This window comes from Salmo trutta, chromosome 21 (assembly GCF_901001165.1).
Source record: "Salmo trutta chromosome 21, fSalTru1.1, whole genome shotgun sequence".
NCBI classification, from domain to species: domain Eukaryota; kingdom Metazoa; phylum Chordata; class Actinopteri; order Salmoniformes; family Salmonidae; genus Salmo; species Salmo trutta.
In genome coordinates, this window is record NC_042977.1 from 22,790,822 (window position 1) to 22,803,000 (window position 12,179).

The window sequence follows — 12,179 nt, forward strand, 5'->3', positions numbered from 1 at the left end:
TTGCTTGGGCCAAGAAACATGAGCATTGGACATTAGACCGGTGGATATCTGTTCTTTGGTCTGATGAGTCCAAATTTGAGATGATTGGTTCCAACCGCTGTGTCACTGTGAGACTCAGAGTAGGTGAATGGATGATCTCCGAATGTGTTGTTTCCACCGTAATGCATAGAGGAGGTGTGACGGTGTGGGTGTGCTTTGCTGGTGACACTGCCTGTGGTTTATTTAGAATTCAAGGCACACCTAACCAGCATGGCTACCACAGCATTCTGCAGCTATACACCATCCCATTTCGTTTGCGCTTAGTGGGACTATCATTTGTTTTTCAACAGGACAATGATCCAACACGCCTCCAGGCTGTGTAAGGGCTATTTGACCAAGAAGGAGAGTGATGGAGTGCTGCATCAGATGACCTGGCCTCCATAATCACTCGACCTCAACCCAATTGAGATATATTGGGATGAGTTGGATTGCAGAGTGAAGGAAAAGCAGCCAACCAGTGCTCAGCATACAGCGGCAAGAAAAAGTATGTGAACCCTTTGGAAATACCTGGATTTCTGCATAAATTGGTCATAAAATTTGATCTGATCTTCATCTAGGTCACAACAGTAGACAAACACTGTCTGCCTAAACTATTAACACACAAAACAGTTATACATTTTCATGTTTTTATTGAACACACCGTGTAAACATTCACAGTGCAGGGTGGAAAAAGTATGTGAACCCTTGGATTTAATAACTGGTTGACCCTCCTTTGGCAGCAATAACCTCAACCAAACGTTTTCTGTAGTTGCGGATCAGACCGGCACAACGGTCAGGAGGAATTTTGGACTATTCCTCTTTACACAACCGTTTCAGTTTAGCAATATTCTTGGGATGTCTGGTGTAAACTGCTCGAGGTCATGCCACAGCATCTCAATCGGGTTGATGTCAGGCCACTCCAGAAGGCGTATTTTCTTCTGTTGAAGCCATGCTGTTGTTGATTTACTTCTGTGTTTTGGGTTATTGTCCTGTTGAATCACCCAACTTCTGTTGAGCTTCAATTGGCGGACAGCCTAACATTTTTCGGCAAAATGTCTTGATAAACTTCGGAATTCATTTTTCCGTTGATGATGGTAAGCTGTCCAGACCCTGAGGCAGCAAAGCAGCCCCAAACCATGATGCTCCTTCCACCATACTTTACAGTTGGGATGAGGTTTTGATGTTGGTGTGCTGTGCCTTTTTTTCTCCACACATATTGTGTGTACCTTGCAAACAACTCAACTGTAGTTTCATCTGTCCACAGAATATTTTGCCGGTAGCGCTGTGGAACATCCATGTGGACTTTCGCAAACTTCAGATGTGCAGCAATGTTTTTTTTGGACAGCAATGGCTTCTTCCGTGGTGTCCTCCCATGAACACCATTCTTGGTGTCTACGTATCGTAGACTCATCAACAGAGATGTTAGCATGTTCCAGAGATTTCTGTAAGTCTTTAGCTGACACTCTAGGATTCGTCTTAACCTCATTGAACATTCTGCGCTGTGCTCTTGCAGTCATCTTTGCAGGACGGCCACTCCTATGGAGAGTAGCAACAGTGCTGAACTTTCTCCATTTATAGACAATTTGTCTTACCGTGGACTGATGAACATCAAGGCTTTTAGAGATACTTTTGTAACCCTTTCCAGCTTTATGCAAGTCAACAATTCTTTATCTTGGGTCTTCTGAGATCTCTTTTGTTCGAGGCATGGTTCACATCAGGCAATGCTTCTTGTGAATAGCAAACACAAATTTTGTGAGTGTTTTTTATAGGGCAGGGCAGCTCTAACCAACATCTCCAATCTTGTCTCAATGATTGTACTCCTGGTTAGCTGACTCCTGACTCCAGTTAGCTTTTGGAGAAGTCATTAGCCTCGGGGTTCACATATATTTTCCAACCTACACTGTGAATGTTTAAAAGATGTATTCAATATAGACAAGAAAAATACAATAATTTGTTATTAGGTTAAGCACACTATGTTTGTCTATTGTTGTGACTTAGATGAAGATCAGATCAAATTTGATGACCAATTTATGCAGAAATCCAGGTAATTCCAAAGGATTTGTATACTTTTTCTTGCTACTGTATGTGGGAACTCCTTCAAGACTGTTGAAAAAGCATTCCTCATGAAGCTGGTTGAGAGAATGCTAAGATTGTGCAAAGCTGTCATCAAGGAAAAGGGTGGCTTCTTTGAAGAATCAAAAATACATTTTGATTTGTTTAACAATTTTTTGGTTACTACATGATTCCATTTGTGTTATTTCATAGTTTATGTATTCACTATTATTCTACAATGTAGAAAATAGTAAAAATAAAGAAAAACCCTTGAATGAGTATGTGTCCAAACTTTTGACTAGTACTGTATCTATCCATTCGTATACCATTCACAGAGCCTACATGTCAACAGTGGCATGGCTTTCAACTGAAAACAATTGTACATTTATATTGTGTAAAAACATTATTTGTATTCAACTATCACTTCATTGTTTTACTGAAATGCCAATTCTATGCCTAACCCTTAGACTGAACTATCCTCTACACTATATATTTGATTGTTCCCCCCAATGACCACCACTGTGATGCCATCCTAGATGGAGGAAAACTGATTCAGTTTGCTCTCCTTGAAATCTGCAACAAAATAAAGTTGTGTCACTAGCCATGGGCAACCTAGCCAGGTCATGGCACTGTTCCTGCAGAACTGAGTGAGAGGAGGGAAGGGGAAATGGGTTTTGGGAGTGACAGTAGCTAAATTAGGAAGGCAGGGTGAAAAGCAGCCAAAGCTATCATCTGCTAAGAGCGCAACTCACAACACACATTCCTGGAGAAACGGATATGGTGAACACATCAATGTAGCTGCTTAATATTTACAGCCCTAATTCCATCTCGTGACAGACATTCTCATACTATAACATTGTTGATTGTTAACTATGAGCGCCACTTTGTGTCTGAGATGATATTGACATGGAGAAACATTAAGAGTAGCAGCAGGGGTGTACTCAAACTGCAAAAGTAATGAAAATGTATTAGATTATGTTTTATATTTATATTGTGACTGATGGGGAAATCCAAAAGCAATGCCAAACAACCTCTAGTCTGCACACGAATAAGTACTGTTTTTGGCAGGGAGGGCAGGAATGGGTGTCAAGTGTGGTTGCGCTCATACAAGGCTTACCGGCATTTTCCAAAACCTGAGGACTGACTGGTTTACTTGCCTGCTTGGATTACCTCTTTTGCTTTATTGACCTGGAATTCAGTGGAACATAGTGATAGTGAGCACGTCAACAGGTTCTCTGCTCCAATACAGAGTACAAGAACTCCATCCCCCTCCAAAGCTTGAAAAGTGTTGTTTGGATGGGTTTATAGAATTAACTGCATGTCAAGTCTATACTTTTACATTTAGTGTCAATTATATCTCCTCTGACCAAAAGATAACATTGTAAAGAAAGTAGACATTTGTAAAAGTCAAAGCATTTAAAATATGTATTTTGATGGGGCAATAATAGTTAACATTGATCCTATTTTCTTCTCCCCTTTCCCTGCTTGGTATTGAAGATCTGTTGACGTAAAGTATGACCTTCTCAAAGAGTCTTCAGAGGCAACGAGCTGATAAAAAGCCCTGTTAAAAGCCCAAAAAGCGAGAGCAAATGTTATGTGCCTCTAGTGAGACCATCTATGGCATTTCCAGATTGCTCTGAAAAGCTGTCAAGGATATAAGACAATGGTAAGCAACCCCAAATGTAAGACTGAATGAATCGGTTTCCATGGAGAGTAGAAGATTCATTCATAAGGGGATGGTCTGAGTATTGGATTTATTCAAGCCCTACACAGAGTACAGACAAAATATGTGTAGCTTTTTCTGTTACTATACCTGTGCATCAATGATCTTCTGCTTGGCATCTATGACAGCCTGCATCTCTGCATGGTCTCTCTTCAGCTCCTCCTCTACAGCAATTAACCTGTGAGTGACAGAGCATTGCCATCTCAGATGCATACAAACCTAAAGGGGAGGTCATAGGCTGCACCTCAAATGGTAGACCCTGGTCAAAAGTAGTGCACTATACAGTGCATTTGGAAAGTATTCAGTCCCCTTCCCCTTTTCCACATTTTGTTATGTTACAGCCTTATTCTAAAATTGATTCAATTGTTTTTTCCCCTCATCAATCTACACACAATAACCCATAATGGCAGAGCAAAACCAGGTTTTTAGAAATTTTTGCAAATATATCAATAAACCCCCCCCTGGAAATATCACATTTACATAAGTATTCAGACCCTTTACTTAGTACTTTGTTGAAGCACCTTTGGCAGCAATTACAGCCTCTAGTCTTCCTGGTTATGACGCTACAAGCTTGGCACACATGTATTTGGGGAGTTTCTCCCATTCTTCTCTGCAGTTCCTCTCAAGCTCTGTCAGGTTGGATGGGGAGTGTCGCTGCACAGCTATTTTCAGTTATCTCTAGAGATGTTTGATCGGGTTCAAGTCCAGGCTCTTGCTGGGCCAATCAAGGATATTCAGAGACTTGTCCCGAAGTCAGGGTCGTTGTCCTGTTGGAAGGTGAACTGTCGCCCCTGTCTGAGGTCCTAAGCAAGTTTTCATCAAGGATCTGCTCCATTCATCTTTCCCTCGATCCTGACTAGTCTCCCTGCCGCTGAAAAACATCCCCACAGCATGCTTCAGCGTAGGGATGGTGCCATGTTTCCTCCAGACGTGACGCTTGGCATTCAGGCTTGAGATTGCTTTTGGTGCCTTTTGGCAAACTCCAAGTGGGCTGTCATGTGCCTTTTACTGAGGAGTGGCTTCCGTCTGGCCACAAAGGCCTGATTGGTGGAGTGCAGCAGAGATGGTTGTCCTTCTGGAAGGTTCTCCCATCTCCACAGAGGAACTCTGGAGCTCTGTCAGGCCCTTCTCCCCCGATTGTGCAGTTTGGCCAGGTAGGCAGCTCTAGGAAGAGTCTTGGTGGTTCCAAACCTTTTAAGAATGATGGCGGCCACTGTGTTCTTGGGGATCTTCAATGCTGCATAAATGTTTGGTACCCTTCCCCAGATCTGTGCCTCGACACTATCATGTCTCGGAGCTCTACGGACAATTCCTTCGACCTCATGGCTTGGTTTTTGCTCTGACATGCACTGTCAACTGTGGGACCTTATATAGAGTATTTCTCTTGTCTTTTCTGGTGTCCTGTGTGAATTTAAATATGCTCTCTCTAATTCTCTTTTTCTCTCTCTCGGAGGACCTGAGCCCTAGGACCATGCCTCAGGACTACCTGGCTTGATGACTCCTTGCTGTCCCCAGTTCACCTGGCCGTGCTGCTGCTCCAGTTCCAACTGTTCTGCCTGCAGCTATGGAACCCTGACCTGTTCACCGGACGTGCTACCTGTCCCAGACCTGCTGTCCCAGACCTGCTGGAACCCTGACCTGTTCACCGGACGTGCTGCCTGTCCCAGACCTGCTGTTTTCAACTCTCTAGAGACAGCAGGAGCAGTAGAGATACTCTCAAACATCGGCTATGAAAAAGCCAACTGACACTTACTCTTTTGTTACTGACTTGTTGCACCCTCAACAACTACTATGATTATTATTATTTGACCATGCTGGTCATTTATGAACATTTGAACATCTTGGCCATGTGCTGTTATAATCTCCACCCAGCACAGCCAGAAGAGGACTGGCCACCCCTCATAGCCTGGTTCCTCTCTAGGTTTCTTCCTAGGTTTTGGCCTTTCTAGGGAGTTTTTCCTAGCGACCGTGCTTCTACACCTGCATTGCTTGCTGTTTGGGGTTTTAGGCTGGGTTTCTGTACAGCACTTTGAGATATCAGCTGATGTAAGAAGGGCTATATAAATACATTTGATTTGATATAGACAGGTGTGTGCCTTTCCAAATCATGTCCAATCAATTGAATTTACCACAAGTGGACTCCAATCAAGTTGTAGAAACATCTCAAGGATGATCAATGAAAACAGGATGCACCTGAGCTCAATTTCGAGTCTCATAGCAAAGGGTCTGAATACCTATGTAAGTAAGGTATTTCTAAAAACCTGTTTTTGCTTTGTCATTATGGGGTATTGTGTGTAGATTGATGAGGAAGAAAATAATTTTATCCATTTTAGAATAAGGCTGTAACAAAATGTGGGAAAAGTCAAGGGGTCTGAATACTTTCCAAATGCACTGTATATAGGGAATAGGGTGCCATTTGGGACAACTATACAAGACACTATAGACACGCCATTAAGCAGTCAATCTGTGATTTTGCTTCCATTCAATCATTCATTCATTCATTAATTCAAAGGAATTCCGACTGGAGTATGGGCTTGTTTTAAGCAAAATTATCCAGAGGGTGCCTAGTAATGCCTACCTGCAGATGATGCTCTTCATCTGGTTGTCCTTCTCCTCCTGCTGCCGCCGCAGCCTCTCCTCGCTGTCCTCCAGGCGGGCCTTGTACTCCATCAGCAGTTTCTGCATCTGCTGCTCCTGGGCCAGCAGACGTCTCTCGTACTCCTCCAGACACCGACTAGACACCCGCAGGCGCTCCTTCAGCTTGGAGATCTCCTGTTCATACTGGCGGGAGAGAGGAGAGAAAAACAGAGATAGAGGGAACGAGAAAGCGAGGCAGACAGACAGAGGGAAAGTGAGAGAGAGAGAGAGAGAGGGAAAGAGAGAAAGTGAGTGGGAGGGAGGGGATGATCATGTTAGTCATGACTAAGACTATCTCTGTCTGCCTACACTGGCTTAGCAGGCTGATGTGTTGACTTGGATGATTAGGAAGAAGTCAGTCATTTAACTTGGAAATATTTTGGCCATCAAACCCTCATTGACTGTAACTCTGGCTGTGTCTTTACCTTCTTGGCGTGCCTGCTGTCCTCCCTGCTCTGATCTGCTGGGGCCGCCTCGTCCTCGAACTGGCCATTATTCAGTACCCACGCCGCTGTCCTCTCTACCGGTGACATGGTGACTGGCTCTACCGGCGACGCCACCTGCACCACCACAGATACATGTATGTCAATCAAATCTACCCTGAGTGCCTTTGGCCACACTTTATTTCTTGATAATAATAATAACAGTTATTATATAGGGGTGTCGGAGCGGAATGTGTGTGAAGTGTAGTTCTGTATGCCAGACCAGTACCTGCGGTGGCGTCTGCTGCTTGGCCACGCTCCTGACAGCAGGCACAGGGCTCTCCATGGAGCAGGTGGACTGTTGGTGTGAGCGGCCTCCTGTGCCTGGCTGGGCCTGGATGGGGATAGGCATGGGCTCTGTGTTGATGGAGCTGCTGCTGCGCAGAGAGGCGCTGTGGGGCAGGGAGCGGGGCAGGGAGCGGGGCGTTCGGGCCCCACCACTCCCTCCGCTGCGGCTCTGCTGCTCCACCCTTACGATGTGGGCCGTGCTGCTTTGCCTAGGCACTGCCACAGCGTGGGCTCCTCTGTGGTGGTCTGGCAGGTTGTGGCGGCGCGGCGTGGAGCAGTCTTCACTCTGCGTGCTCCGCCGGCTGAACTCCTCCAGACTGCTATTGGATGGGACCCTGCCCCCTTTCCCCCCCTGGCTCCCGCCTCCAAACTCAACCTCCGAGTTGCTGTGGCTGCGGGAGCTATCGGTGCTCAGGTTCTCAGAGCTGGAGTCCGGCTGCAGGGAGTGCACTGAGTGGGAGTGGACCGAGTGTGTTGTGGAGTGTACTGCTGTTTGTTGTTGTGTCTGGTTGCTAAGGTGATAGACAGGGTTCTGGAAAGACAGGGGCTGGAGGCTCCTCTGCTGGCTGAGGGAAGGGTGCAGGGGCCGACGCACCTGGGGTGCACTCTGGGGGAGGTTGTCCTGTAACGAGGGCTTCTGGTGGAGGGCTTGGTGTGACTGTGAGGTGGTAGCTTGGTGGGGGTGTCCAACAGAAAGCTGGGAGCCCACCCTGCTCAGCTTGGGGGGAGCATCGTGGAGGGGGAGGGGTCCCTTGCCACTCTGGACCATGTGAGAGTCCTGAAGGTCCACCAGGGAGATGCTGCGTCCGCTGGGCAGGAGGTTCTCTCTCTCCTCCTTGTCTGAGAAGCTCATGCTATGGCCGGACGACTGCTGGCCCAGGAGAGGGTGCTTCCCCCGGTGAAGGCCGTTCGTAACATGCTCTTGGACTGGGGACTTGATTCTGCCAACCTCACTGCAAAACGTGGACAGTAAACACACAACACATTAACAGAGAGTTCCGAAACCAAAGCTAGGACCAGACCAAGAACATGTGTACATCCCAAATGGCATCCTATTCCATATGTAGCGCACTACTTTTGAACAGGGCCCATAGGGGTCTGGTAAAAATTAGTGCACTATAAATGACTAGGAAATAGAGTTCCATTTGGGACTCACTACATGAAATGTAAGCTACCTTCTTTTCAAGTTTAACTCAAATGTTCCTTTAGCAACAATGTTCATGCTGATTCACTTTAAAACCATCCATCTCGGATTCCCTCATTACCTCTACAGCCGCTAAAAATAGGAAGTCTCTAGCTGCAGCTTTATTTAGAAAGATCCTAGCAGCAAGTCATCTCCCAAGTCAATACACCATGAAACAACCCATCTATATAAAATGCATGAGCACACCAACATCTTTCAACCTCTGGGATAACTGGCACAAAATCACCAGATGAAACAGCCTTTGAAAATAACTACACCACAGAATTAGGCCATGCATGGCTGGGTGGTGATTGGCAATACCATTGCTGCAGTTGTGACCATTTTGGAGCACTACCTGTCAGCCGGATCTTCGAATATCCTCTGCAGGCCTGAGGAGATGCTGCCACTGATGTTGTGTGAGGAGCTGTAGTCCTGGAAGCGTCGGAGCTGCTGCTGGATGGGTGTGGGGCTAGACAGAGAGCGGGCTATGTCCCCCAGGATGCGGGGCAGGGGGCCCAGCTTGGCTACGGTCGCCTGCAGGAAGGAATTTTCACCCTGGGTTGCATGTTACCAAGACAAGGGGCAGCAGCACCAGGCCACGTCACCCAGCATTGTGGAATGAGGATGGCAGAAGGTTTGGAGGGCGGAGGATTGATGGGTTGGATTTGTTGGTTGGTTGGCAATGAGACGCACCATAATGCATTGGTATTGGCGGGATAGTGTAACCATGAAGACACCAAGTGTGTGTGTTGGGCGGAGTGGAAAAGGGGAAAGGGGGAAAGGGTGGGCGTAGAGGCAAAAGGAAAGAAAGTAGATACATAAGAGGAAAAAACATAAGGAAATTAATAAGTTTGGGGTAAAAAATGTAAACACATGCCACTAAATAACAGACATTCCAAACACAGCAAACATGCATCAAGGGCAAACTTATACAGAAGGTTGTGAGGTAAGATGCAGGAAGGATTTAAATGGATGTTGTAAAACAACTAGGGTTCACGGAACATTTGTGCAGAGGGGTGTAAATAACGCAGTAGAATAAACATGCATTAAAATAAACTGATGTACAGCGCAGGAGCCTTGCGGGATTAAGGTTAGGGGGAGTGGTGGGAACAGTGAATGAGTGGGTGATGTTACCCTGCTTTAAAACCTTTAACATAGACTTCTAGACTCGACAGACATTAAGGAACATCCTAGTGAAAGAAATGTGGGGTAAAAACATCCTGGACAGTAATAATTAAGTTTCCCTCTTCTCATAAAGTCGTTAACTAACCCTTTAGCTACTGCACGGCAGGCTTCAGATGTAAGTCAATGTGGTGTAAGCTGATTAGGCAGACTTGTCCTAACGCCACTTAATATTATTAGACCATTGCACGGGATTATGTCACAGTGATCTTATTAGACCCATCTACCCACATTTCATCCAGAAAAACATTATTACACTCAGCATTACTCAGAATCATACATTTGTGCATTTAGATTCATAGCAGCTGTAAAAATCCCCTCCAAGCCTGCAAACGTAGTAGTCAAACAGATTAGGGAAAGAAAGATCTTTGTCAGGATAACACACAATCAGATGGGCAGACCCAAACCCACTACACACCACTGCAAGGTATCATTTGCAGCAGAGCCTCTTAACTCAACAGAAACCAACTAAGGGCCACAATTAGGAGCCTTAGCATCTCATTAAAGTACAGCGCTTTCCTTTTCATCTTTAGGCTTACAAAAGATATGGATGTGTCCCAAATTGCACTACATTCCCTATGTAATGCCTTATGGGCCCTGGTCAAAAGTAGTTAAAGGGAACAGGGTGACACAATAAAGGGAACAGGGTGCCATTTGGGATGAAAATTATATTTTTACAACATCTGTTAACAGAGGTATCATTGCTTCTCACTCCAAGGTCTTCCTTACCTTGTCCAACTGGGACACCACGTCCCACAGGAGCGAGTGGAGGACAGACAGCTCCCGGCCAAGGTCGATGTAACCTTCGAATCCTGGCGTGTTGGAGATGGTCTCTGGGTTGGAGATCTCCGTGAGGAAACGCATCATACCTGCCCATTCGTGCTCCAGGAAGTCGTTCATGAACGCCATGTACTCCTCTTTGTTGCCAAACCTTGGACACGGACAATAACAAGCGTTCATATGATGCACTTTCTGCTTAGGGCGACATGCTTTGATTGTCTTGTCAATTTGCAAAGGTGAAATTCTAAATGAAATGCTACCCTATACAGAGCCAGGGCCTGGTCAAAAGTAATGTACTATAGGGGACCGTTTATACACGTAGCCGTGGTCTACCATACCACCAGCAACAGGCGAAACCTACTTGGCGAAGTTGGCCAGGTTCTGAATGACCTTGGCGATGAGAGTGAGGGTACGGGAAGTGCGGTCGTCAGGGTACTCCTGCAGGAGGCTGAAGAGCGAGGGGGACATGATGGCGGGACAGAGGAAGCGGAGGAACAAGGAGGCGCTGATAAGGCGCTTGCTAATGTCCTGGTTCCCTCGGGTCAGACACTGCTGCTTCCACGCTGAAAACACCTCCTTTAGCTCCCGCGGGAACACACTAGGGAGGCAGAGGGAAGAGTCAGTGTAGAGGAGATTATTTGGAATCACAAGCTCATGAGGTAGCCCTGCCTGCTAGTGTAACACTCGGCCCAAGAGGGAATGTCCTCTTGGTTAAGATGCTGGTTTCCCGAGTGTGACGACCGTGGTGTGAATCAGACAAAATGTACATGCACCACCACATATTACCACCAGGTGGCAGCATGCACTTTACATCATCACTAAATTGAAGCCAAGCCAGACATGCTGTACCATCCATCTCTATCTCTTTCAGAACAACAAGACTAAACAAGTACCCCAAATCTGTGTTTCAAGTTCCGCAGTGCTGCAGATATTCTTCTCTATTCACATAATGTCATAGCTACCCATTTACAAGGAGCTGGGGCTTGCCTTAAGTGGAGGCAAGTCAAGGCCCTCTGGCTATGTGGCTCAGGGTCATTGACCTTAACTTTTTAAGGTATAGGGGGCAGTATTTTCATTTTCGGATGAAAAGTGTGCCCAGAGTCAACTGCCTAATACTCGGGCCCAGAGTCAAATATTTGCATATTATTAGTAGATTTGGATAGAAAACACTCTGAAGTTTCTAAAACTGTTTGAATGATGTCTGTGAGTATAACAGAACTAATATGGCAGGCAAAAACCTGAGAAAAATCCAACCAGGAAGTGGGAAATCTGAGAATTGTATTTTTTTTGAATCCCTATCGAAACTACAGTGTCTGTGGGGTCACGTTGCACTTCCTAAGGCTTCCATTGGCTGTCAACAGCCTTTAGAAATGTGTTTCATCCTTCTCCTGTTACTGGGCAGAAAATAGGAGCTCAGTCAATGAGTGGACTGCCTATGGACAAAGGACTTGGTGATGCGCGAGCCCGCCAGCGCGCCCCTCCTTTTTCTTCTTAAATTAATACGCTATTGTCCGGTTGGAATATTATCGACGTTTTATGTTAAAAAGACCCTAAGGATTGATTGTAAACAACGTTTGACATGTATCTATGAACGGTAATGGAACTATTTGACTTTTCGTCTCTGGTACTGCGCGTTATGTCTTTGGATAGTGATCTGAACGCACGAACAAAACGGAGGTATTTAGACATAAATATGGAGTATTTCGAACAAAACAAACATTTCTTGTGGAAGTAGGAGTCCTCGGAGTGCATTCTGACGAAGATCAGCAAAGGTAAGAGAATATTTATAATACTAATTCAGAGTTTTGTTGATGCCAGAACTTGGCGGGTAGCT

At 45.7% G+C, this 12,179-nt stretch overlaps 1 protein-coding gene across 7 annotated transcripts in view; it reads right to left on the minus strand.

Annotated features, from left to right (window-relative positions):
- Positions 1–12,179, minus strand: part of LOC115156983 (ras GTPase-activating protein nGAP) — a 100,566-nt gene that overhangs the window by 4,239 nt on the left and 84,148 nt on the right. For 5 of the 7 annotated variants that reach the window (XM_029704797.1, XM_029704794.1, XM_029704793.1 and 2 more), the window contains 7 exons: positions 10,707–10,943; positions 10,295–10,496; positions 8,739–8,938; positions 7,142–8,153; positions 6,856–6,990; positions 6,372–6,574; positions 3,884–3,971 (listed from right to left, as the gene is read on the minus strand). In XM_029704797.1, the coding sequence (XP_029560657.1) occupies positions 3,884–3,971; positions 6,372–6,574; positions 6,856–6,990; positions 7,142–8,153; positions 8,739–8,938; positions 10,295–10,496; positions 10,707–10,943 (2,077 nt within the window). Of the gene's footprint in view, positions 1–3,227; positions 3,259–3,883; positions 3,972–6,371; positions 6,575–6,855; positions 6,991–7,141; positions 8,154–8,738; positions 8,939–10,294; positions 10,497–10,706; positions 10,944–12,179 lie in introns of all 7 variants that reach the window. The other 2 variants (XM_029704796.1, XM_029704795.1) reach the window with 2 other exon arrangements.